Source organism: Mya arenaria, chromosome 6, assembly GCF_026914265.1.
Source record: "Mya arenaria isolate MELC-2E11 chromosome 6, ASM2691426v1".
Taxonomy (NCBI): domain Eukaryota; kingdom Metazoa; phylum Mollusca; class Bivalvia; order Myida; family Myidae; genus Mya; species Mya arenaria.
This window is the reverse complement of record NC_069127.1, coordinates 41,817,764-41,843,840: the sequence shown is the minus strand read 5'-3', so window position 1 is coordinate 41,843,840 and position 26,077 is coordinate 41,817,764. Positions and strand designations below refer to the sequence as shown.

The following is a 26,077-nucleotide window of genomic DNA, read 5'->3' as shown; positions in this document are numbered from 1 at the left end:
TTTACTTGGTGTGTTTTCTTGGCAGGTCTGGTTGCCATGGATATCATTGTTCAAAGAACGAAAGTGATCGTCGACCACATTTCGGTAAATTACGTCTAATACCTATATTGATGATCTATTACGTTAAAACACCATTAACATATATTCACAATTATTAAGTTGATCGTGAACCTCCATGAATTACACAAAATTCTGAGCATTCTCATGTTCATGGCATTCAGAGACAAACTGAAAATACTGTAAAGTAAGACGAAAAGAGGAACGTATTACGTATACGGACATAGATAGGGATATTGATTATTAGGATGACCTAATATAATACTAAACCAAAGAGTGAACAATGCAAAATTTGCTAAAAGGCGTTTATGTGGACGAATAATTCATTCTAAGTTAAATAAAACAGTTAAGGACATTTTTGAAATAAAGAAAAAGTCTTCTTTTATATGGAACCATGTGATGCTACTTTTCGTTTACATTTCAAACAAAATTCTCAAAGCCATGAACGTGTTATGACGAGAAACATTATTTCAACCTTAATCGTAGTTTTATGAATGCACAAGAAAAAAATACTTTCAAAACATTTTGATTTTCTTTGCAGGCCCAACAACCGATGCAAAGATTCTTCGATGCAAGACGAGCTGATTTAAATCGCACGTTCATGTCTTTAGACTCTGGTTATATTCATATTCTCAGTGCAGTTGCCCAAAATTCTTCAGCCAATAGTTTTTATGATAACATCGTTCTTAGTGGATGGCAAACACCAACAGATGATTTTCACAGTGAACTTAAATGTTGTCTCTTTTACGCAAATCCACTTAAAGCTTTTGTTGCCAATTTGACGCAGATACGAAACTCTACCAATTTGAGACATTCTGAGATAGAAGCCAAGCAATACGTGTGTCCAAATGTGTATTCTAATAGAAATATATCACCAATAGCAATATCATTAACTACTGGAGAGCGATGTCCTGAAGACTTGACTAAATACGCGACTGTGGATTTCCCTCACAAGGCGCAAAACGGTTCGCTGGGTGTCTGTGCCAAATTAGTTTTCGGAAACATTTCGGCCGGGTCTCTTGTCGAGTGGTTTGAATACCAGCGACTTATGAAAGTAGACAAAGTGATAGCTTACACATACAAGTTGAACGAAGAGGCTATGAAAGTGTTGAAATATTATTCTTCAACCGGACTGGTCGAGTTCTTGCCGTTTTCATTACCACATAGAGGTAATTTCTTCCCAAACACATATTGATCATTTTATCACATATCTATGTACATTTGTGGTCTGATATACCATGTCTTATTAAGTGCTAAGTGAGACTTAAGAAATCCGATCCACAAATATGTGAAATTTTGGATGTTTGGTGAGCATATATAATTTTTGCTATCATTTGAAAGGCCGATTTTTTTAAAGAGATTACCTACTGTAAATTATATGAAACCTGGTTGGTCATCAAACATTGTAAACCAGATCATATAATGTCCAAATTAAGTTGAAATAAATATAAAATATAAGAACTAAAATCACTTCATGGATAAAGTACCTATGTTGATTTATTTTACATATTTGCTTTACATCTCTATTTATCTATGCTCCGAATATCAATCAATTTCTTCAAGTACTTCTTTGAGTAATTATCAGGACAAAAATAACATAACAAAAAGTGAACAAGGGCATACAACTCTAAATTAATGTTCCACAGAGCTATAAGTTTTGCAAGATGCACAACTTCACATTGCTATATATACGTGAAGTTATTAACTAGGTTTGAACCAATTGCTTCCACAATTCTACAAGTTAGTGCTTGAACAAAGTTTAAATTATAAAAAAACAAATAAATTGAGATAGCTTTGCAATTATGTGCCACAAAGTTAGAAAACTTGCAAGGTACACAACTTCAATTCGGTATCTATGTTCCAAGTTTCAGTCAATTCCTTCGAGAAGTATTTGAATTCTGCTTCGACAAACGCTGGTTGGGCAAAACGTACATGAGTAGTAAGAATAAGAAGACTAATGAAACATACATTATCTTAAGCTAACTTACACATGTATATTTTTTCTTTTGAAAATATCATTTTCTACACAACTGTTGTATTCTTTGCAGAAAAATATCACAGGGATGTTGGAGTAAAAAACTTGAACAGTTGGAACGACGAAGAAGTTGCTGTGTTCGATTGTCAAAACAGGCTATCGGGATACACCTATACGGGCCTCTATGACTTTGATGAATTTATATACCCTAAAAATGTCAAGAACTTGAAAGACTTACTGGTTTGTAGTGTATTCAAATGTGTTCGTATGCCCGTTATTCATTATACAAATGTGCTCACATTATAAATACGAAATATTTAAGTATTCTAACGTTTTCATCTTTTTGTTTTGTAAAGGTGTTATATTTTCAATTGAGTTTGTATTTGATCAGATTCCTCGAAACAAAAAAGAGCCTAATGCACAAAGTATATCATAAATTATAAAAAATGTATTAGGGCAACTTTATGTCAGTAAAAACAAACTACAACTATTTAAGGGAGTAGCTTAAACCTACCGCATGACAACGCTTTCGTGAACATCAATAATTTTACGTTGTCAACATCAAGCTCTGGCAGGTTGAGCAATTCCGAGACGATCAGATTTAGATTTTTGCTCAGAACTTTTACATGTAACACAACACATAGTAAATCCTATGTGGATCTTCATTTCCCGATATGTTAGTTTTACTCGTATACATCTTTGAATATGTGTTCGATTCATTACTTCAGTAACTTATATCATTACAGTTATCACTGGGAAAACTGTATCCCAACTCAGCTGGATATACTTTTAAAACCGAAGTATACGCGACAACTTGGGGTGAACGACAGAATAACACGATTGAAAATGATTTGACGATTGGAAGATATAACCAGCGTGGTGACCCAATGTGGGACAGGGTGAAGTCTATCGTTATCACTGACAGACTGATGCCTGGACGAATGTCAACGCACGGTTACTGGTCGAAGAAGCCGTATAAAAAGTAAGGTCATTGAAAGGAGACTACTTCGAATTGTCATTTACGCGTATATTACTTATCTTATAAGCATTATTTATATCAAATGCAATTATAATCCCATTTATCTAATAGTTTTAGGTAAAGGAAATGGCACGTCACACTATACTGGTACATGTACTTTATTATTTATCTAGGTCTATTGTCAATGAGTCGTATGCAGTCCTTAAACATTACCGGACTTGCCGGATGGAGTGGATGAACAACAACGGAACCTTGTGTTACAAGCTTATCGAGCGACATGAGGACAATACGCTTGTACAAGTCGCTGACTTGATTAGAGTGAACGTTATGAACGTTATGGACGTAATAAAAGCGACAATGAATTATAGTTCCTGTTGACGTTTTTTTAAATAGGGACGGTCTAGTTTCTGGTATTTATTGACGTTATGGACAAAATTACTACGTAACATCGATCTATTTTAAATTGTCTTAATTGTCAGACGGGACTTAGTTTTTTTTTTTAACTTAAAGGCCAGACTAACTGGACAAACATTTTACATGTAGTTTTATTCGACGTTATGGACAGACTTATTGGATGAACTATCAAGTTTCTATCGACATTATAAACAAACTAACTGGGCAAACAAATTAGTTTTATTTTTGACGTTATGGACTGACTAACTGGGTCAATGATTTAGTTTCTATAGACCCGATGGATAGACCAACGGGGCCATGCATGTAGTGTATATTGACGTTATGGACAGACTACCATGGTCAAAGATCTTGTTTTCTTTTCCATTATTGACAGACCAAACTAGTTTCTATGGAGTCCCTATGGACAGACCAACGGGGACAGCTGAGTGTCCAGGCGAGGACGATGGTTGTGTAATAGAACAGAATCAGATACAAAATGAGGATAACTAGTGTTCTAGATCAAGTAACCGATTAGATAGAGTCTCAGTGTGTGTATACCACGTTATAAATTACGTCATAAATGCTACGTCGGAAGGCAACATTTTGCCTAAAATAAAGACTTAAATCAAAGATAACTTTTCTTTTACAACACCATTTTAAATGAAACAAAGGGCAGTCTGTGCCACTTAAAGAGCCCAGCATTTGTTTTATTATCGACATTTGATAAAGTCATTAGTTTCATCAAACACTTCGACAAACCTGTTTCCAAAATCATGTTTTGACAGTGCTCCGTCAGACGGCCGTATTGTGCAAAGGTTTGTCGAAGTGTTTAAAGAAATTAAACTCCCAATCAAACTATGGTGAAAGACCGAAGGCGGGGCTCCGTATGCGGCGTAGACTGTGCTTTGTTTCATTTAAAATGGTGAAGAAATAGTGAAATTATCTTTGTTTAAAGTCTTTTTTTCAAATCAAAATATTGCCTTCCGACGTAGCATTCATGACGCAATTTATCACGTGGTATACACACACTGAGTCTGGTAAACGGGGCTAGTTGCGTGAAACTCTAAGAAGCATTATTCGTGGTTTCTGTGTTGGGCTCAAAGCATTGCGATGTGTACCTGGACAACGGTCCAATTGTTTGACATCATCGGTTGAAGCATGTAAACACCAAGAACAGGAGGTCAGTTGTGATCTTGAAGTGACTGGAGTTAATTTAACCAAGGAAACATAATTGAATTAAAATTTATATGCTTATTCTTTTTAAACATTTTCTTATCATTAGAAACAATCGAAAGGCAGGGTAAGCTGAGAAAAAAAAGCATAGGAGCGATCCATATAAGAGCTCTACTTTATTTAAAATATAGCCGCTGTATTGAAAAATAATGAAGTAGTGGTAGTGGTGGTGGTGGTGGTGGTGGTGGTAGTAGTAGTAGTAGTGATAAGGGCGGGGCAGTATTCTACGCGTAGAGGTATTTTTCTATTGATAGAAATGCCCTCTCTCCTCCCCCCTCCCCCCTCCCCCCACCCCCATCCCTTCCATTATTCTATGGGGCGGGTTTAATTCATTAATTTCAATTACACCGGCACATTGTGTTCGACACGATAATTCTGTTGATAATTTTTAAATTGGTAAAAAGACATCTTTGAACAAGTTCTAAAATTTAGAAATTGATACAGCTTTTAAAATGTGTGTATTAACACAAAACGGGTTGCGGTAGAGCTTGTGCCGGTTCTCGGTATGCAGTGGTAATCTAGCGAGGGTGGGGAACACACGGCTCCTTCCTCCCCTCCCCCCCCCCCCCACACTTTCCATAAGAATATCCACTGTATACAAGGTGTAAAAGTATTTTTGGTTAAAGAGTTGACATGTAAAAGTAAACTTTTGGACCCGTCCCCCACTTTAAAACATGGTTTGAAATTAATTGAAGAACCGTTGTCCTATCAAATACGTCATAGAGACAAATTTTAGCTCGACTATTCGAAGAATGATGAGTGCTATACCACTCACCCAAGCGTCGGCGTTGGCGTTGGCGTCACACCATGGTTAAGGCATTGCGCGCAATCAAACATAGGTTAATATCTAAGCAACTTCTTGAGGAATTGCATTGAGACTTTATACAATGGTACTTAAACATCCAACCTACGTAATTAACCAAGTTAGATAACTCTAGTTTGCATTTAATGCAAATAATAGTCCTTTATTATTTGACTTAGAAATTCTGGTTAAGGTTTTGCGTGCAAGCACACATAGGTTAATATCTCAGCAACTACTTGAGGTATTGCATTGAGACTTGATACAATGTTACTCAACCATCCAACCTACTTAATTAACCAAGTTAGATAACTCTAGTTTGCATTTAATGCAAATAATAGTCCTTTATTATTCGACTTAGAAATTCTTGTTACGGTTTTGCGTGTAAGCACACATAGGTTAATATCTCAAAATCTACTTGAGGTATTGCATTGAGACATTATACAATGGCACTTAACCATCCAACCTATTTTATTAACCAAGTAAGATAGCTCTATTTTGCATTTAATGCAAAATAATTGCCCTTTATTATTCGACTTAGAAATTCTGGTTAAGGTTTTGCATGTAACCACATTTAAGTCAATATCTCAGCAAATATGAAACTTTAGATATGTATTTCAAATTTTGCATGTAATCACATTTATGTTAATATCTCAGCACATCATGTATTGCAGTGAAATCTAATCTAATAGTGATCCCTGCATTTTTCGCCAAAACTTTTCAATCCTTACACTGAGAAGCGGCGGAATAGTCGAGCGCGCTGTCTCTGTGAAAGCTCTTGTTAAAACGATATTTCGATTATTCCGTGAGTGCGTGGATAACAGATCGAATTATAATTAATTTGACAGCTCATTTTTTATTGAGTACTTATAAAGCCATTTCAGGTTCAGCCACAATTATTTTCACTTTGAATGCCATAATCAATTGTGGCGTCATATTTTTCTATTATCACCACTACAATAATTTGTCGGTTATTATTCGTTTTACTATAGATTAATTCTAATTTGGAAAGAAGTCGAATCAATATTGAAACTGGAGCTTGAGTATAAAATTACATTCCACAAAAGACAGGAAATTGTTTTTTTCATATAGTTGATCACTTCGCAAACAATTTAGAGCCAATATTTAATAATAAAAAAACATGAAACAGTTTAAAATAAAGCGGATCAAACTAAGTTTTTTTTAATTGATACGTCAAAAATATGGATATTACATCTATGTGTTAAGGACAATATGAACAATTAGTGATAATTAGTTTTTATTTCTGGTATTTTAAACGATAAGGTCAACAAGACGGGCGCATACTGACGACCAAATATATTACCCAGTGCGCAATTAACAACTAAATTCGGCGATCATTTTCTTTACTCAATGGAAATTTAGCGGGTTTGTAAAAATGCTTACATACTGATTTTGGTCAGAATTTCTTAATGAATAAATGTGAATCTGCTTAGTGATCCCAATGCCTGAGGCATGATCCTGAACACGAATTAATTATAAATGATATGCCTATATAAATTTCAGTTTAATCGTGGTTTATAATGGAAAAGTCAAATACTGCTATAAGTTTAAATGATACTCCTGAACCATGCTAACCATTGGATCCATTTCAATGAATTTTGACGGTTTTTGTGATCTACAATTTCATATTTGATAGAATACGCCTCGGTTCGTGTGTTTTATTCCGGCAAAAATGTTCACAAAATATTGGATATATGTTATCAAAATTGCTCAAAACCTTAATGAACGTGAGAACAGACTATTATGAAGTCTGTGCTCTAATATATTGAGTTCAAGATTATATTTTTGGATTATGAACATGCATCTATTAGGTTTATGGAAATGATTTACCCGCATGGAACAAAATCCAGATAATCTTACGTAAACATATTTAGATATCACTGAGCTGCAATGTTTGTCAGAGATTAGTTTACATTGTAACATTGAGAGATTTGCCAAATAGTTTCGTTCAAGGTGATAAGATTATTTATTGCTTAATTCGTGTGCCTTACCTGAGGAAACGCCAATGAAAGTTTTGAAGAAGGTGGAATTATCAATGCTGTATAGGACGTTATCAATACTACTTAAACATAAAAAGGTAATACTTAGTTTTAACAATATCATCATAATCGTATATAGATGTTTTAAGTTTCGTTCTTATATCATTTTTTTCTATTTACATAGTTATTAATGTATAATTATCGAAAACTTTTAAAGTTCTAAAATTTTTGTAATTATAATGATGACATGTTATAGTAAGTGTTTATTTGTTGTCTTCTAACCGAATAATTCCACAGGCAGAGCACAGACTGGCGATGAAAAATCGTTGAGAAGACCATAAATAAATGTTGTTGTTTTTCGTAGTGTTTAGCGCAAAATGCATTTCGAATGCCTCTGTTTACTAGCAAGTGAGCATGCGCGAACTTCTTGATAACTTACTTAATAAAACGAATTCATGACTAAATGGAAATATTGGGGTTGCTTTTGTTACTTAATACTATTACGAATCATAATTGGATACTCTATTACTCTATTCCTCTATTACTCTATAACCAACTTACACTTTTGGTTAAACTCTGTACAATTAAAAAGGGGGTTAACAAACTAACAAATATTGTTATAGCAATATGATTAATGTGTCATTTATAACAAATATAAATAACATTCCAATTTTTTTTTAATACAACCTTGATTAAAATACATCTACTTCAGCTACAATAATGTCTGTGGTGAAAGCCAGGCCCATCCAGAGCAAGACCGGACCCCGAAAGAAGGTCCTCCCAAAAATTGTGCAACTGGGGCACCAGCTTCCGGTAAAACGTCCAGACGAACTCGACGTCTGGACGCCTGTTGACGTCAGTGGCGAAATCATGAGCTCCGAGTGTTCACATAGTTACCGCGCGAGTGATGGCGCCGATAAACATCGTTGTCCAAAGTTTAAAAACCTGTTCGAGTATAACATACAACATGGTGATAAATATCAGATTGGACGTCGTCTTTGGAAAATTCCAAGCATTGGAAACAACTTCATGCCGTTCCATGACAAGCATTCCAAATCCTCGGAGAAGGATGAAATTGCAATGTACCGACCGAAGTTTCAACGCTGGTATAACCGTCTTGTCCATGAAAACACGGTGATATTGCCGCCTATTGAGACGTCAGAACGCGTCAAAGATAACGTCTTCGAATCTAATAACTTTAACGAGAAAAAGTACGTGCTAAAACGTAACAAGAACACCGGACCACGTGAACGTTTCGTACGTGACGAGATGTACCTACCTGACGCTTATTCGACGTGCTTTACGTGTAAGGAGTGTCACAAACAATACGCCAGTGACGCTTACGTGCAGACGTGGGCAAAAAGAAATCAATTGTCACCAACTTGTACTACTACTACCACGTCATCGATAAATGGGGCGTCGACGTACCGACGTAACGGACGTAGTATTGAGAACCGCGGACAACACTGTGACGTTTTAGGGGAACGTTACTGTCAGGCATGCGTTGAGTGGCGAAACAAAATGTTTTCCCTCCAAGTAGAGGATAAACTGGCTAACTCAAACGACCTTAAAAAAGTTCATTATTCGACGCGCTTTTAAGCAATGGAGATTACGCAAGAGTCGGATTTCATTTAATGCGGTCCGGCGTCATGTCAAATGGAATTTTCATAATCTATTATGATAATGTCTACCAAATATTTACAATATTAACAAATATTTTGCTGTTTATCCAACTTTTGAGTGTTATGGTTTCGTTTGGTTTTGATAAAAAAAATCAACGCAGCTTTTTCACAATTTCTCATTGCGTGTTATTTAAAAGTGACACTCGTATTTTAAATCAATATATACACATGTATAACAAATATAAATTTTGAATGATAAATCTTTATCTACTTACTAAATACTGCATTTATGGAAAGTATTAATTATTGATAACAAGATTGTAACCGTGTGTTTAATAGCTGAAAACGCAAAAATATTAAATGACTGGTGAATTCTAACAGATTTACAGTGATAAACTATTGTGTCAGGAGGTAGAAATATCGCGTTTTCTGCTCCTTTCTTTCAAATTCAACACGGTAGCCCTCATAAGAATAATTGTTTTTGATATTTATTCATCCTTTTCGATAAATTAAAAGAAATTGTATTAATTGTGGTATAACTTATTTGGGGGTAAGACCAAGAATACATCTTTAAGGTATTTCGTACATCATTCAGTGGTGGATTTAGAACTTTTCGTTATAGTGGATGTGGTCTGGGAGAGCAGCAAAGTAGGTATACCTTCCTTCCAGGGAACACGAACACTACATTGATTCGGTTGAGTTAATTAAGGCTTTGTGTCGTTCCAAAGGAAATATTTTACCATTGAAGTCAGAAATAGTGCATTTAAGTGCATTCCTTTCAAATCTCAGGTATTGAATTAAAACGTGTACTTGAACAATTAAAAAAGAGCTTTCGCCAGGTGCATCCCCGTATTAATCCGATAGTGTCATTTGAAAACATTTAGTATGATAAGAATGATGATATGTATGCTTTAAACAAAGTATTATATCTTAAAGAAGTATTAAAGACTGAAGATACATGCAGGGGTTGATCCAGAATTTCATGCAACTGGGTTGCGTGCGAGTCGCGCCGAAAAGTGATCAGGTCCCTTAGTGTACTACAAAAATGCGTGCGCATCTAGTGCCATCATACTCCATTCGGAACACCTCGGCCATTTCTGTCGAAAACAACCTCGTATGTATCGATGGTTTACAATGTCAGAAATCTGTACACTTTAACTACGTTGCAAGTAGATCTTGTAGTGATTTCAATATAACAGTTAAACTTTTAGCTTTTAGCAGATTTAACTCTTGGGAATCTTAATTATGTTTGCAATAATACACTTCACTGCCAATCAATTTAAACTGATATATAAGAATACAAGCTTCAACACTACATTTAACTAAAAATATATTTCAAAATTTTACGAACTACTTCTACTGATGTACCGGATAGAAAATGGCGAGGCGTTCCGAATGCATCATACCCCATGCGCGCATGTAGGCATTTTTCCCCAGACATTATTTAATTACACGAGCAATTTATAGTTTGAACGATTCTACCCCTGCAATGACAAAAACACATGTATTTTATTTTTCCATATGTTCACTTTGGTTTTCGTGACCCATAAATTGGTGATCATTTTACTAAAAGAATTATTCATGGCATGATTGGAAACGTTTAATTAACTGCATAGTGATTAATTAATTTGTCTACGATTATCTACATGAGACTGAAGAGGAACCACATAAATAAGTAATATAACTGCCACAAAATTAGGTTGCATCACGAAATGACTATGTAGTATCTAAGGACGCCACGAGGTTGCCATGCCTCGGAGGAAAGGGTATAAAATATTTACCGCATCGGACACTCGCCATTTCCTCATTATCTTCATCAGCAGGATAGTGGAGCTATTTAATATCACGTCAAAATGGTATGTATCTTTTTCGCTATTGACAATTTTATGTTTTTGATTACAAGATAAATATATCATATAATTTTATATGAAGTTATTAAACATAGCATCAGTGTACGGTGACCTGGGAGGTAAAAGTTTGCTCACTCCCCAGCGGTTTTGAATTTATGAGTCACGATATATACATCTGGTTTTCATATTCATTATTGTTGAAAAGTACAAATATTTCAGTGATTGTATTTACCCAAGACTCACACCAGCGTATGAGGTACAGCAACAACAACAATAACAACCCAAACAACAACAACAACATCAGCAGCAGCAGAAATAACAACAACAACATTAACAACAACAACAACATCAATACAACAACAACAGCGGCAGCAGTAGTAGTAACAACAACATGAAGAAACAACAACAACAATCAACAACAACAACAAAAACGTAGTAGTAACAACAACATGAAGAAACAACAACGACAACAACAACAACAATCATTAACAACAACATAAACAACTCATTTAAAAAGGTTTTATTGTCGTCTTAAATCACAATTTACTTTTTTCCTTAGCGTGAATGTATCTCGATTCACATCGGACAGGCCGGTGTCCAGATCGGAAATGCCTGCTGGGAGTTGTACTGCCTAGAGCACGGAATCCAGCCCGACGGCCAGATGCCTTCCGACAAGACCATCGGCGGCGGCGACGACTCCTTCAACACGTTCTTTAGCGAGACCGGCGCCGGCAAGCACGTGCCCCGTGCCATCTTTGTTGACCTGGAGCCCACTGTCGTTGGTAGGAACAACCCTTTTTTCGCTCATACTCGTGATTTCATTGTTTTAAAGCTACAGTCAGTGTACTACTTATGGATGGCTGTATATAGTAAGAGATGGTGATTGTTTTCTTATCTTTTTTATGTTGTTGGTTTGGGTATGCAGCATAAACATATGATTACGGTGTATATGAAAATATCAGTTTTTATATACTAATATAAATAATATATACTTATAGCAAGTGATTTTCACTACCTCTGTCTAATACTGCCATCACCATTATAAGACCATTATAATGATCTCTTTAAGCCTATGCGGGGTAAGGCTTTTTTGTAGTATTTATATGGGACGGAGGCTCCATGCGGTACTTTAACAAATGAAGACAAAGAGTTCATCTTGAGAGGCAGACACGTGCAAAACGCCTTACTGAAATAGAATAAAAGAAACGCAACGTCAACTATCTGTAGTTTTGTGTAGCGTTTAGGCCACGCGGTTTGTCATACTTAAGCATTCGATAGCTAATCAATTTTTGAATTGGCTGTGGACATGATAAAATTGATTTAATAAAAGAAAATATAGTTTGGTGTATGCTTCATTAAAGGCTGGATACTCTATTGTTTTACTTTTAGTAGTTTTTGTAAAGCGTAGCGTTAGCTCAATGAGAATTTTTGTTGCATGCAAACTTCAATCGCGAAAGTAAATAAAACATTAAAAAAAACTTTAATGAATAACAGTCGTTTCCTATATTCAGATGAGGTCCGCACGGGCACATATCGGCAACTGTTCCACCCTGAGCAGCTGATCACCGGCAAAGAGGACGCCGCCAACAACTACGCCCGTGGTCATTACACCATCGGCAAGGAGATCGTCGACCTCGTCTTAGACCGGATCCGGAAGTTGGCGGACGCTTGTACCGGTCTGCAGGGCTTCCTGGTGTTCCATAGCTTCGGTGGTGGCACCGGAAGTGGTTTTACCTCTCTTCTTTTGGAGCGACTGAGCGTCGACTACGGCAAGAAGTCTAAGCTAGAGTTCGCCGTGTATCCAGCTCCTCAGGTGTCCACCGCCGTCGTGGAGCCGTACAACTCGATCCTAACGACCCACACGACCCTGGAGCACTCCGACTGCGCGTTCATGGTCGACAACGAGGCAATTTACGACATATGTCGCCGGAACCTTGACATTGAACGCCCAACCTATACCAACCTAAACAGATTGATAGGCCAGATTGTAAGCTCGATTACTGCATCCTTGCGGTTCGATGGGGCTTTGAATGTTGATCTGACAGAATTTCAAACAAATCTTGTACCTTACCCACGAATACACTTTCCTTTGGCGACCTATGCGCCGGTCATTTCCGCTGAGAAGGCCTACCACGAGCAGCTGTCTGTTGCTGATGTGACGAACGCCTGCTTCGAACCAGCCAACCAGATGGTAAAGTGCGATCCCCGCCATGGCAAATACATGGCATGTTGCATGCTATACAGAGGTGACGTCGTACCAAAGGACGTCAACGCTGCCATCGCAACCATTAAGACCAAGAGGACTATCCAGTTCGTCGACTGGTGTCCGACCGGCTTCAAGGTCGGCATCAACTACCAGCCACCCACCGTCGTCCCCGGCGGTGACCTCGCCAAGGTGCAGCGTGCCGTGTGCATGTTGAGCAACACGACCGCCATCGCCGAGGCCTGGGCCCGCCTGGACCACAAATTTGATCTGATGTACGCCAAGCGGGCTTTCGTCCACTGGTACGTGGGAGAGGGGATGGAGGAGGGGGAGTTCTCCGAGGCCAGAGAGGACTTGGCGGCTCTCGAGAAGGACTACGAAGAGGTGGGCGTCGACTCTGCGGAAGGCGAGAATGACCAGGAGGAGGATGAAGAAGAATATTAGTAATAAACAATGAAGATATATAGCAAGAGTGAACGTATGACTTACTTTTTACTTCTTAAACTAGTTTATGATACTTTCTACGCACGAGTAAGCAAGGGTAACATGACATCCTTTTCTACGCAAAAAACAAAAATACTTTCGTAGAAATGTCGTGTCATACAAAGATACCACGGATTTGCAATAAACTTTATCACACAAAACACTTTGTTCCGTTCATGCACAGAATTGATTAAGTAGTATAAATATAAATGAATATTTCGTTCATTTTAACAAGAAGGTCATGAAGGCCTAATATTGTACCGTTCATCTGAGTACCATAGCTTTAATTAAATCGAAAAGAAAGCCGCAAAAAACCTTTAAATTGACATCAGTAAGATCAACACTCTGACCTTGTTCAATGAAATATGGAACAAAATGTGGCCCATGGAATGGATGATAAACTTTGAAACAAGTGACCTTATGACCTAGTTTTTGATCTGACATGATCAGTATTTGCACTAGACGTTGGTTTTAATGAGACAAATAGAACATTAATGCAGACAAACACTGATGAAGAGTGAGTGAAATGGGGCATCTATTGTGCTTTCAAGTTTCCCCAATATTTGACCTCATGGCTTTTTACACGTTCTGAATCATATTTTATGTATTAAGGGTAATAAAAAAAGCCTCTGTATGGTTAACAAGTTATTTTCAAATATTTGGCCCAGTGCCCATTTTTTTTTACTGCAAATGAAGCATAATAAAACTTGGCCTAGATCTCATCAAGGAAACGTTCTGATCAAGATTTATGGAGTTCGGTATAAAGTATGGATTTTAGAGTGTTGGCAAGACTTTTGTAATGATCAACCCAGCTAGAGAAATTCTTCAAGGCGTACCATTCATTTTAACAAACATGTTCATCTTATTTCATGTGACAAGTTGTGGCCTCTAAAGGGTTAACCATGCTTCTCGAAACGTTTTACCCATAATAAAAAAGCTGGCTCAAATATACTGACCAAGTTTCATTAAGAGTAGAAACAAAATGTTACTGCATGTTTGTGTTTACCAGGATGTTGTTGATTATTAAACCTATGACCCAATTTTTTACCTTTTATGACCATTAATCAAACTTGACCTAGTTAGCATATACATGTACACACAGTTTGACCAAGTTTCATTCAAACTGGGTAGAAAATGAGGCTGCAAGAGAATTAACCCGCAAACTATTTCCATTACTTTAGTCAAAATCGAGAATTGTATTACATGTGTACATTATATCAAAGGGCATATAATTTCCTCAAACAGATACTGCAATCCCTGCAAAGACAAACACTTTCTATAATAATTTAAAACAAGTTTATTCAGTAAATATCACAGAAAATATATATGCTGAAGCAGTTGCATATAAACTGGTGGAAAATAAAAACATGGAACTCAGTTTTAAATATATAAACATAAAGATTTTTCGACATAGTTTTTTTCAGACAAATATACATAAGTCATATTTAGTAAAATAACATGTTTATAAAGTTCTATTTTTTAACTATTCACAAATCATAAACTTCCCTTTTCTTTGTTCATTTCAGTCATCATCCTACATTGTGCTTTTAAGTAATGAGTAAATTATTTTACCAAGTGAGAGCAAACTTACAGCACATCACAGACAATCTAACATACAATTATTGTAAAGATTTATAATAAATGAAATACAAGGAGGCATACAAGTACAAAATACAATGATGTCATTTACATGTAAGTCCTTTTCAAGCAATATTTTTAAGCTTTTCTGAAAGTACTCATTCAGCAACTAAAGAAACAAGCATTTCTTAATGTAATAAATGATGGTCGTTCGCTACATTTGAATTAACACAAAGATGACAAAGTATGTCAATATTTTTACACAAATGCTAACTCATTTCACATATAATTTCATTAATCCAGTGAAGCACACAAAGAACAATTCACATGTATTTAAACTACGAAATCCAGGTTGGGGTTGGCTCAATGCCCCTTAGAGCAAGGAATGTTTCTAATTTCGTGTCAAAGTCTTCAGGCCTCTCCTGTGGCTCCTTATATCGGACGGTCATCGTATTTCCCAGGTACTTAATGAGCGCGCATGTCTCCTCGAACCGCTCTAACTTCTTCTTGTATTTCTTACGAATGTAGTCTGAACTCTTGGGGTTGAACGCTAGAGAAGAAATTTGGCAGGAGTTTATATACATGTAAATAAGATGACACAGTTATTTTGTAGTGAAATATATATATTGAACCCAGATCGCTTGATTGCTGGCCCATTTCCTTAACCATTTAACAATAGGCAAGCAACAAGCAATCCCTGTATGATGCCCTGTTCCAGAAGCTAAATTTTTCATTGTTACTTTTCTATGTATATTTCCTGGGATATGTGTCTTCTGCTCATTTGCGGCTATATATTGAATGTTTGTGTTCATTCTCAAAAGCAAATCTGCTATTTAAAAAACTTTATTAATATTAGTGTGATGTTATCATGTATGCCCACAGGTGATACAAGATTGGAGTAGATTCAGGCAAACAAAGAGTTAAGTTTGAATATTTTTAAAGTTTTCACAGAGAGCTTTTTTTTTTATTAAGTCATGAAGTTTTTAACAAACAAATTTAAAATATTGCTATATAATCATATAAAAATTATGGTTTATAAACTTTATATCATAGTAGTAGTGTCATTATGATGTCATTTGAAAATTTAACCCATGCAAAAATAAAATAATGGTTAATCAATATAATTAAACATTGAAATAATCTTTATGTAAATATCTAAAATGCACCTACACATCTTTGCATCCTAATGACAGACGGCTTACCTTAAGTAAGTCACCAATCTTTTAAATGGTGGTCAATAAATCAATCTGATATGTTAAATTTAATAACTTACCTTTCAAATGGTAGGCAATGTAGAAGAGTGCAGATCTGCTGGAACTGAGAAACGGATACTTGGGTTTGGTGTTGCCAGCGGCGGTCATGGCCTTCACGATGGCTGTGGAGACGGTCTGCTCCATGTACCCCAGCATCGGCAGCCCAGTGACTGACAGGGAGTCCTTTGTGGGCGGCAACTTGTGTGGCAGCTTCAGGCTCGCATACTGCTCTGGCAGTCTGGATGTGACAAGTGATTAATTAAGTTTTAAAACTCTATATGTTATTTCGATAAAGAAAGCAGTTGAATAATAATGCTATTTCGAACATGCTTATTTTGTAAAGTATTAAATGTAGCTCAACTCCGAAGCTTATAAAATTGTTTCTGATTGATGATTTTCCAAGAAGAACCAAGTACTGGTCTTCAATTTCAAGGGCCATGTGTCTGAAAATAGCTCAATGACATTTTAGTTCTTTTGGTTATCATATACCTGACTCTAAATAAAAATTCTTGTATCTTGTGTGTTGTATGAGTCCCTGGTTTGGATTAAACGTATGAACACTTGTGTAAAATAGCACCTATATCACATCTTACCCTCTGTATATGATCAACTTGTCAAGCCAAAGCCTGTTGAGGCTGTTATTTTTATTTTTTTTAGAATAAAGAAGTCAATTTTGAACCAAAAGTGATTGCTTTCATTTGTCTTCTATATTCATTTTATCAATAGTGTTTTGTAAAGTGTAATTTTGCTGGGTATTTCAGTAAGGAAATCTTCTGAAACTTGGGAAAGAGAATGTACATCAAAGCATGACTGAATTTGCATCATATCATTGCTTAATCAAAAACAAGATTTGGCAAGGCAATATTTATGCGAAAAGCTACAGAAACAAGCTCAGTAGCAAATAGTTTAAACATAAACCCGGTGTAATGGCACTTGGCAAATGCCAAAGACATAGAATATAAAAACATAAATTCACCAACAAGAAACACAGAAGAAAAGCACAAAACTCCACAAACAGCACAGTGCATACATACTATATACAAAAAAACTCAAAAAATGAGACAATATTTACTTCATGAATCGGAGCAGCTTCTCTTCTGTCTGGCAGTACCAATATTTCCCGATGTATTCAACGACAAACTCCATCACTCCTGGCACAATTGCTTCATATCTGAAAACAATGGAAACATAATAATCTGATTTGGGCTCTAATGCTCATAACACATATCTGCAGGGATCATTTATGCTAAAATAATTACCAATATTCATCAAATAATTGTTTTAAGATCATTTTATGTAAACATGTCAATTTTTTCTACAATACAACTTATTGCTAGATGCAGATAATCAGTATTATATCATGATAAAGATGTTTGCTTATTGGTTGGAATATGTATATTTACATAACGACACGATTGTTCGAAACTCTTGTGAAGGATTAAACGTAAAGCGTATGCACTTAGCGTAGCACATTATCATTAAAATTTACATCAACTCTTAACACTGACACAAATCAGTCATACCAGAAGAGAAATTGGTTTGATTTCATTTTATCTTATGATCTATTCTTAATTAAAAATTCTGTCAAAAAATTAAACTAAATAAAAAACAAGAAACGCCGCAATCAATGAAACCAGGTTTTTAATGATTGACAGAAGAACTTCAGCCTGTGTCTGTTTTTCTATTTTTAGTAACAGTGACCTTGACCTTAGGGACACCAAATGCAATCCATTGAAAGGTATCCATAAACTCTTCCTTTATACTAAGTTGGGTCAGGATATGTCAACCCTAACCGAACTTATTCAGTTTCAACCATTTTTCTATTTTTAGTAACAGTGACCTTGACCTTGAATCTAGGGAGCCCAAACACAATCCCATGAAAGGTCTCCATAAACTCTTCCTTTATACCTGGTTTGGTCAAGATATGTGGACCCTGACTAAAGTTATTCAGTTTCAACCGTTTTTCTATTTTTAGTAACAGTGACCTTGACCTTGACCCTAGGGACCCCAAACACAATCCCATGAAAGTATCCATAAACTCTTCCTATATACCAAGTTTGGTCAAGATATGTCAACCCTAACTTAAGTTATTTAGTTTCAAACGTTTTTCTATTTTTAGTAACAGTGACCTTGACCTTGGACCTAGGGACCCCAAACGCAATTCCATGAAAGGTCTCCATAAACTCTTCCTAAAGACCAAGTTTAGTCAAGATATGTCAACCCTAACTAAAGTTATTTAGTTTCAAACGTTTTTCTATTTTTAGTAACAGTGACCTTGACCTTGACCCTAGGGACCCCAAACAAAATCCAATGAAAGGTACCCATAAACTCTTTCTATAGACCAAGTTTGGTCAAGATATGTCATAGCTTACTAAAGTTATTCAGTTTCAACTGTTTTTCTATTTTTAGTAACAGTGACCTTGACCTTGGACCTAGGGACCCCAAACGCAATCCCATGAAAGGTCTCCATAAACTCTTCCTAAAGACCAAGTTTAGTCAAGATATGTCATCCCTAACTAAAGTTATTCAATTTCAACCGTTTTTCTATTTTTAGTAACAGTGACCTTGACCTTGACCCTAGGGACCCCAAACACAATACCATGAAAGGTATCCATAAACTCTTCCTATAGACCAAGTTTGGTCAAGATATGTTAACCCTAACGAAAGTTATTCCGTTTCAACCCTTTTTTTATTTTTAGTAACAGTGACCTTGACCTTGACCCTAGGACCCCAAACGCAATCCCATGAAAGGTCTCCAAAAACTCTTCCTATAGACAAAGTTTAGTCAAGATATGTTATCCCTTACTAAAGTTATTCAGTTTCAACTGTTTTTCTATTTTTAGTAACAGTGACCTTGACCTTGACCCTAGGGACCCCAAACGCAATCTCATGAAAGGTCTCCATAAACTCTTCCTTTAGACCAAATTTAGTCAAGATAGGTTATCCCTAACTAAAGTTATCCGGTTTCAACCGTTTTTCTATTTTTAGTAACATTGACCTTGACCTTGACCCTAGGGACCCAAAACGCAATCCTATGAAAGGTACCCATAAACTCTATCTATAGACCAAGTTTGGTCAAGATATGTCAACCCTTACTAAAGTTATTCAGTTTCATAGGTGAGTTTGACGCCGCCCGCCCAAATGCCCGCTAGCCGCCCTCCCGAACAACGACATTCGTCAATCTAATAACCAGGTTTCACTTTGTGAAAACCTGGTTATCTAGGATATTCTGGTATTTTACATTTATAATAATTGTATCATCAAAAACAGGGTGAAATAATTTATTTACAATAGCTGGTACACTAAATATATTTTTATACAACAATTGTCCTTAAATCTTAGAAAAAACACAAGTTAACGCCCACATTAAAACCTACATTAAACCCCCAGTTTAAAACCCGGATTGAGACCCCACATTAAAACTCACATTAAACCCCCAGTTTAAAACCCCGATTGAGACCCCACATTAAAACGCAGATTGAGACCCCACATTAAAACTCAGATTGAGACCCCACATTAAAACCCAGATTGAGACCCCACATTAAAACCCAGATTGAGACCCCACATTAAAATCTACATTAAACCCCCAGTTTAAAACCCGGATTGAGACCCCACATTAAAACTCAGATTGAGACCCCACATTAAAACCCAGATTGAGACCCCACATTAAAACCCAGATTGAGACCCCACATTAAAATCTACATTAAACCCCCAGTTTAAAACCCGGATTGAGACCCCACATTAAAACGCAGATTGAGACCCCACATTAAAACCCAGATTGAGACCCCACATTAAAACCCAGATTGAGACCCCACATTAAAACCCAGATTGAGACCCCACATTAAAATCTACATTAAACCCCCAGTTTAAAACCCGGATTGAGACCCCACATTAAAACGCAGATTGAGACCCAACATTAAAACTCAGATTGAGACCCCGCATTAAAACCCAGATTGAGACCCCACATTAAAACCCAGATTGAGACCCCACATTAAAACGCAGATTGAGACCCCACATTAACACTCAGATTGAGACTCCACATTAAAACCCAGATTGAGACCCCACATTAAAACCCAGATTGAGACCCCACATCAAAACCCAGATTGAGACCCAACATTAAAACGCAGATTGAGACCCCACATTAAAACGCAGATTGAGACCCAACATTAAAACCCAGATTGAGACCCCACATCAAAACCCACATCAAAACCCAGATTGAGACCCCACATCAAAACCCAGATTGAGACCCCACATTAAAACTCAGATTGAGACCCCACATTAAAACCCAGATTGAGACCCAACATTAAAACCCAGATTGAGACCCAACATTAAAACCCAGATTGAGACCCCACATTAAAACGCAGATTGAGACCTAACATTAAAACCCAGATTGAGACCCCACATCAAAACCCACATCAAAACCCAGATTGAGACCCAACATTAAAACTCAGATTGAGACCCCACATTAAAACCCAGATTGAGACCCAACATTAAAACTCAGATTGAGACCCCACATTAAAACGCAGATTGAGACCCAACATTAAAACCCAGATTGAGACCCCACATTAAAACCCAGATTGAGACCCACATCAAAACCCAGATTGAGACCCACATCAAAACCCAGATTGAGACCCCACATCAAAACCCAGATTGAGACCCACATCAAAACCCAGATTGAGACCCCACATTAAAACGCAGATTGAGACCCCACATTAAAACTCAGATTGAGACCCCGCATTAAAACCCAGATTGAGACCCACATCAAAACCCAGATTGAGACCCCACATCAAAACCCAGATTGAGACCCCACATTAAAACTCAGATTGAGACCCCGCATTAAAACCCAGATTGAGACCCCACATTAAAACTCAGATTGAGACCCCACATCAAAACCCAGATTGAGACCCCGCATTAAAACTCAGATTGAGACCCCACATTAAAACTCAGATTGAGACCCCACATTAAAACCCAGATTGAGACCCCACATTAAAACCCAGATTGAGACCCCACATTAAAATCTACATTAAACCCCCAGTTTAAAACCCGGATTGAGACCCCACATTAAAACTCAGATTGAGACCCCACATTAAAACCCAGATTGAGACCCCACATTAAAACCCAGATTGAGACCCCACATTAAAATCTACATTAAACCCCCAGTTTAAAACCCGGATTGAGACCCCACATTAAAACGCAGATTGAGACCCCACATTAAAACCAAGATTGAGACCCCACATTAAAACCCAGATTGAGACCCCACATTAAAACCCAGATTGAGACCCCACATTAAAATCTACATTAAACCCCCAGTTTAAAACCCGGATTGAGACCCCACATTAAAACCCAGATTGAGACCCAACATTAAAACCCAGATTGAGACCCCACATTAAAACGCAGATTGAGACCTAACATTAAAACCCAGATTGAGACCCCACATTAAAACCCACATCAAAACCCAGATTGAGACCCAACATTAAAACTCAGATTGAGACCCCACATTAAAACCCAGATTGAGACCCAACATTAAAACTCAGATTGAGACCCCACATTAAAACGCAGATTGAGACCCAACATTAAAACCCAGATTGAGACCCCACATTAAAACCCAGATTGAGACCCACATCAAAACCCAGATTGAGACCCCACATCAAAACCCAGATTGAGACCCACATCAAAACCCAGATTGAGACCCCACATCAAAACCCAGATTGAGACCCACATCAAAACCCAGATTGAGACCCCACATTAAAACGCAGATTGAGACCCAACATTAAAACTCAGATTGAGACCCCGCATTAAAACCCAGATTGAGACCCACATCAAAACCCAGATTGAGACCCCACATCAAAACCCAGATTGAGACCCCACATTAAAACTCAGATTGAGACCCCGCATTAAAACCCAGATTGAGACCCCACATTAAAACTCAGATTGAGACCCCACATCAAAACCCAGATTGAGACCCCGCATTAAAACTCAGATTGAGACCCCACATTAAAACCCAGATTGAGACCCCACATTAAAACTCAGATTGAGACCCCACATCAAAACCCAGATTGAGACACCGCATTAAAACTCAGATTGAGACCCCGCATTAAAACCCAGATTGAGACCCCACATTAAAACTCAGATTGAGACCCCACATCAAAACCCAGATTGAGACCCACATCAAAACCCAGATTGAGACCCCACATTAAAACGCAGATTGAGACCCCACATTAAAACTCAGATTGAGACCCCGCATTAAAACCCAGATTGAGACCCCACATTAAAACCCAGATTGAGACCCCACATTAAAACGCAGATTGAGACCCAACATTAAAACGCAGATTGAGACCCAACATTAAAACCCACATCAAAACCCAAATTGAAACTCCACATTAAAACCCAGATTGAGACCCAACATTTAAACCCACATTAAAACCCAGATTGAGACCACACATTAAAACCCACATTAAAACCCAGATTGAGACCACACATTAAAACCCACATTAAATCCCCACATTAAATCCCCACATTAAAACCCAACATTAAAACCCACATTAAAACCCAGATTGAAACCCCACATTCAAACCCACATTAAAACCCAGATTGAGACCCAACATTAAAACCCACAGTAAAACCCTACAGTAAAACCCGGACTGAGACCCCACATTAAAACCCACATTAAAACCCCACATTAAAACCCAGATTGAGACCCCACATTTAAACCCGACAGTAAAACTCAGATTGAGACTCCACATTAAAATCCAACATTAAACTCAGATTGAGACTCCACATTAAAATCCAACATTAAAACCCAGATTGAGACCCAACATTAAAACCCAGATTGAAACCACACACATTAAAACCTACATTAAAACCCCTCAATAAAACCCAGAATGAGACCCCAAATTAAAATCCCATATTAAAACCCAGATTTGAGTCCCCACATTAAAACCCAAATTGAGACCCCACATTAAAAGCCCACATTAAACCCCCACTTAAAAACCAAATTTGAAACCCCACATTGAAACCCCACATTAAAACCCCACAGTCATGAGCATTAGTTACCTGCACTTGCCATCCAGATATGTGACGGGGCAGTAAGAGTTGAGTTCTATGGTTGCTGTGGCTGGCACATCCTTGGGCCTGCGTCTCCTAGGCAGTTTGCTAGGGGGAGGGAGTTTGTTGGGCGCCAGTGGTGGAACAAACTTTTCGGGCTCTGCCAGGAACTGACCCAGCTCTTTCTGCCCGGCACACTTGTAGTAGTGACCTGTATCACATGATAGTTGTTTTATTATTGGTTTATAGATCTTGAATAATAAGTACATGATCTAAAAAGCCTGATCAAGCTGATTCAGAGAACTTCAAAGAAATTGTATGCAAAAACTCCCAGACATAAGAATATAACAATATAACATATTATGTTTCTGTGAGCACAAAGGGACCATAAGACTGACAAATTTATTTCCAAAAATCTAAATTTTGTTTTCCTATTTGAAACATGATAATAGCAAGAAATATTTTCAAAAATGCTAAGTTTTACCTCTGAATTCCACAGCAAAATCAAGTGTAGTATTTGTGGAGCAGTCAACAAGTTCCCCGCGCAACGCAAGACTGACAGGACAGTACTGATAGTAATCACCGACCCGCTGAAGAAACTCTGTCGGTGTGATGCACATATCAGCAATGGACGATGCCTTGCCTGTTGGGGAAGAAATTGTGAATTTTAACACATGGATCGCTCTAGCAAGTTCTTCAGTATCCTCTGCTCAGCAAAAAATAACAGTTACAGTGGCAATGATCAGGAGGGAAGAGGATTCTGACATCAGGCAAAGACTACTTTATTTAAGAGGCATAGTCAAAACATTCATACATTGTACTATGAAAAGCCCTTTACAATATACTTTTTGAAAAACTCAAGTTCGTGGACTGAACAATGCAGTTTATACTCAATTAACTAACACCCAGCCTGGCAAACAAGGCGGGCTTATCAGAGTACAAGAAGGCAAATTGTCTATCCTTCGACAAACCAATTTGCCATGCTCACCATCAGAGATTCTCTGCAAGTATGTCTGTATCTGGCGTACGCTGTCACGGGACAGTTCGAGAGCGGTGTTCCACACCCACCACTTGGAGCGTGTGCCATCAATCAGGCGGTAGTTCATGTGCTCTGAGCGATACCAATCCTGAACTTCCTTGATATGTTGCTTGTATGCGTAACGCTTCACTTCCAGGATCTGGGCACTGTCGTGAACTGGCATGGCTCTGTGATAGATAGTTTAAATTATTTCAATTTAATATTATTTTTGTTTAACATTCATTAATCTTTGTTGTATGCTTTTCCAGGTAAAGAAACGTTCTTATTAAGTTTGATTGTGTAGCTGATTGCAATGAATAAAACAATTAGAAAGGATTTGCTTGAAAAGCTGTACCATGAAAATATCCCTGATTTGAGATTTACAAGAGTTTTATAATCATGTACATTGGTGCATTCATATCAAGATACTCTTTGAAATGACTGCAGATCTCAGCATTGTAAAGGCAAAAGGAAATTGAAACTTTTATATTGCTTGTCAATACCAAACAAAGTTTCAAAACAACATATTCAAAACAAACAAGTCAACAAGTTTTAAAAATAAACGACAAAACAATTTCCAATTTAGTTATCAGTGGTAGGATATTAATTTGTAACCATATCGCTCAAAATACAGTGGCGCCCTTGAGTCTGACAATTTCATCCGAATTTGTTATTGGATTTCATAGGATTAGCTTATACTAATTTTTTGTGCTCCATTGTAAAGACAGCTTAAGGGTGATATCAATCTATCTCAAGTCAGTTTCTTGGCTAGAAACCAAGACTGGTATCCTCATCTTAAGTCATTTCCTTTCTTAAGTCATTTTCATAAGTTAAGTATCTCAATGATCATTTAATATAATAACTTGATAATAAAAATCATTTGAAATACTTTAGTGTCATTGATTGTATTGAATATAAATTATACTTTAATTCGAACAAACTGATACTTTTCTTGTAATTTCACTATGAAAAAATTAAGAAATCTACTTAAGTTAAGAAATGACTTAAGATGTTTCATGAATAGGATCCCAGGGCCGGTATTCATAAAGTATCTTAAGTCATTTCTTAATTTAAGTCAGTTTCCTAAGTTAATAATCTCATTGGTTATAATAAAGTTATGATATTTTTTCTTAAAAATGTCAAAATTACTTTATTTTCATAAACTAAATTCAAAATGCACTTTTTCATGTAAAAATGACATTACATTATGACATTTCTAATGTATTTTAATTTGACAATAAAAACTTATTAACTTTAAATTGACTTAAGTTTGGAAATGAATTAAGATGTTTTATGAATACCGCCCTGTACTGTTGACCTTTTTAAGAGTTGAAGCGAACATTTCCCTGTTCGGGATCAAACCCACAACCTCCTGGGTACGAGTCCGACACTTTTACCACTGGACCTCTCTGTCCTTCACCTTTCTTAGGATTGATTCCAATTATTATTTTGTGCATCCAAAATATGAACACTTTGGTGCAAGCATGCACGTATGAAGCTGAACCGGTTTTCATAAAACATCTTAAGTCATTTCCTAACTTAAGTGGATTTTCTTGTATTTCACTGGTCATATATTAATATCTTAACTCA

General features: G+C 36.9%; 4 protein-coding genes across 9 annotated transcripts in view; 3 read left to right on the top strand and 1 right to left on the bottom strand.

Annotated features, from left to right (window-relative positions):
• The window catches only part of LOC128238408 (uncharacterized), a 4,750-nt gene extending 767 nt beyond the window's left edge, over positions 1 to 3,983 (top strand). Inside the window, exons 2-6 of the mRNA XM_052954315.1 lie at positions 1 to 84; positions 599 to 1,226; positions 2,106 to 2,272; positions 2,779 to 3,014; positions 3,185 to 3,983. The exon at positions 1 to 84 is cut by the window's left edge and continues 49 nt beyond it. Coding sequence (XP_052810275.1) covers positions 1 to 84; positions 599 to 1,226; positions 2,106 to 2,272; positions 2,779 to 3,014; positions 3,185 to 3,389 — 1,320 coding nt within the window. The 3' untranslated portion in view covers positions 3,390 to 3,983. The remainder of the gene's footprint in view (positions 85 to 598; positions 1,227 to 2,105; positions 2,273 to 2,778; positions 3,015 to 3,184) is intronic.
• Positions 3,984 to 6,492: 2,509 nt separating this feature from the next.
• LOC128238985 (uncharacterized) lies at positions 6,493 to 9,517 on the top strand. Its single transcript, XM_052955375.1, has 2 exons — positions 6,493 to 7,534; positions 8,149 to 9,517. Exon 2 carries the CDS (start codon positions 8,157 to 8,159, stop codon positions 9,033 to 9,035), a length of 879 nt encoding a protein of 292 aa, XP_052811335.1. The 5' UTR covers positions 6,493 to 7,534; positions 8,149 to 8,156; the 3' UTR covers positions 9,036 to 9,517.
• Positions 9,518 to 10,834: 1,317 nt separating this feature from the next.
• Positions 10,835 to 14,188, top strand: LOC128238312 (tubulin alpha-3 chain-like). Its single transcript, XM_052954105.1, has 3 exons — positions 10,835 to 10,914; positions 11,468 to 11,690; positions 12,420 to 14,188. The coding sequence occupies exons 1-3, from the start codon at positions 10,912 to 10,914 to the stop codon at positions 13,553 to 13,555; spliced, it is 1,362 nt and encodes a 453-aa protein (XP_052810065.1). The 5' UTR covers positions 10,835 to 10,911; the 3' UTR covers positions 13,556 to 14,188.
• Positions 14,189 to 14,855: 667 nt separating this feature from the next.
• The window catches only part of LOC128238609 (adenylate kinase 9-like), a 43,781-nt gene continuing 32,559 nt past the window's right edge, over positions 14,856 to 26,077 (bottom strand). For all 6 annotated transcript variants that reach the window (XM_052954704.1, XM_052954705.1, XM_052954708.1 and 3 more), the window contains 6 exons: positions 24,458 to 24,675; positions 23,954 to 24,112; positions 23,479 to 23,680; positions 17,498 to 17,596; positions 16,446 to 16,663; positions 14,856 to 15,722 (listed from right to left, as the gene is read on the bottom strand). In XM_052954704.1, the coding sequence (XP_052810664.1) occupies positions 15,511 to 15,722; positions 16,446 to 16,663; positions 17,498 to 17,596; positions 23,479 to 23,680; positions 23,954 to 24,112; positions 24,458 to 24,675 (1,108 nt within the window). In that variant the 3' untranslated portion in view covers positions 14,856 to 15,510. The remainder of the gene's footprint in view (positions 15,723 to 16,445; positions 16,664 to 17,497; positions 17,597 to 23,478; positions 23,681 to 23,953; positions 24,113 to 24,457; positions 24,676 to 26,077) is intronic.

Coding starts and splice junctions, on each gene's coding strand:
- LOC128238985 (XM_052955375.1), top strand. CDS start 8,157: ATGTCTGTGGTGAAAGCCAGGCCCATCCAGAGCAAGACCGGACCCCGA.
- LOC128238312 (XM_052954105.1), top strand. Junction 11,691..12,419: donor CCTGGAGCCCACTGTCGTTG/GTAGGAACAACC, acceptor TCCTATATTCAG/ATGAGGTCCGCACGGGCACA.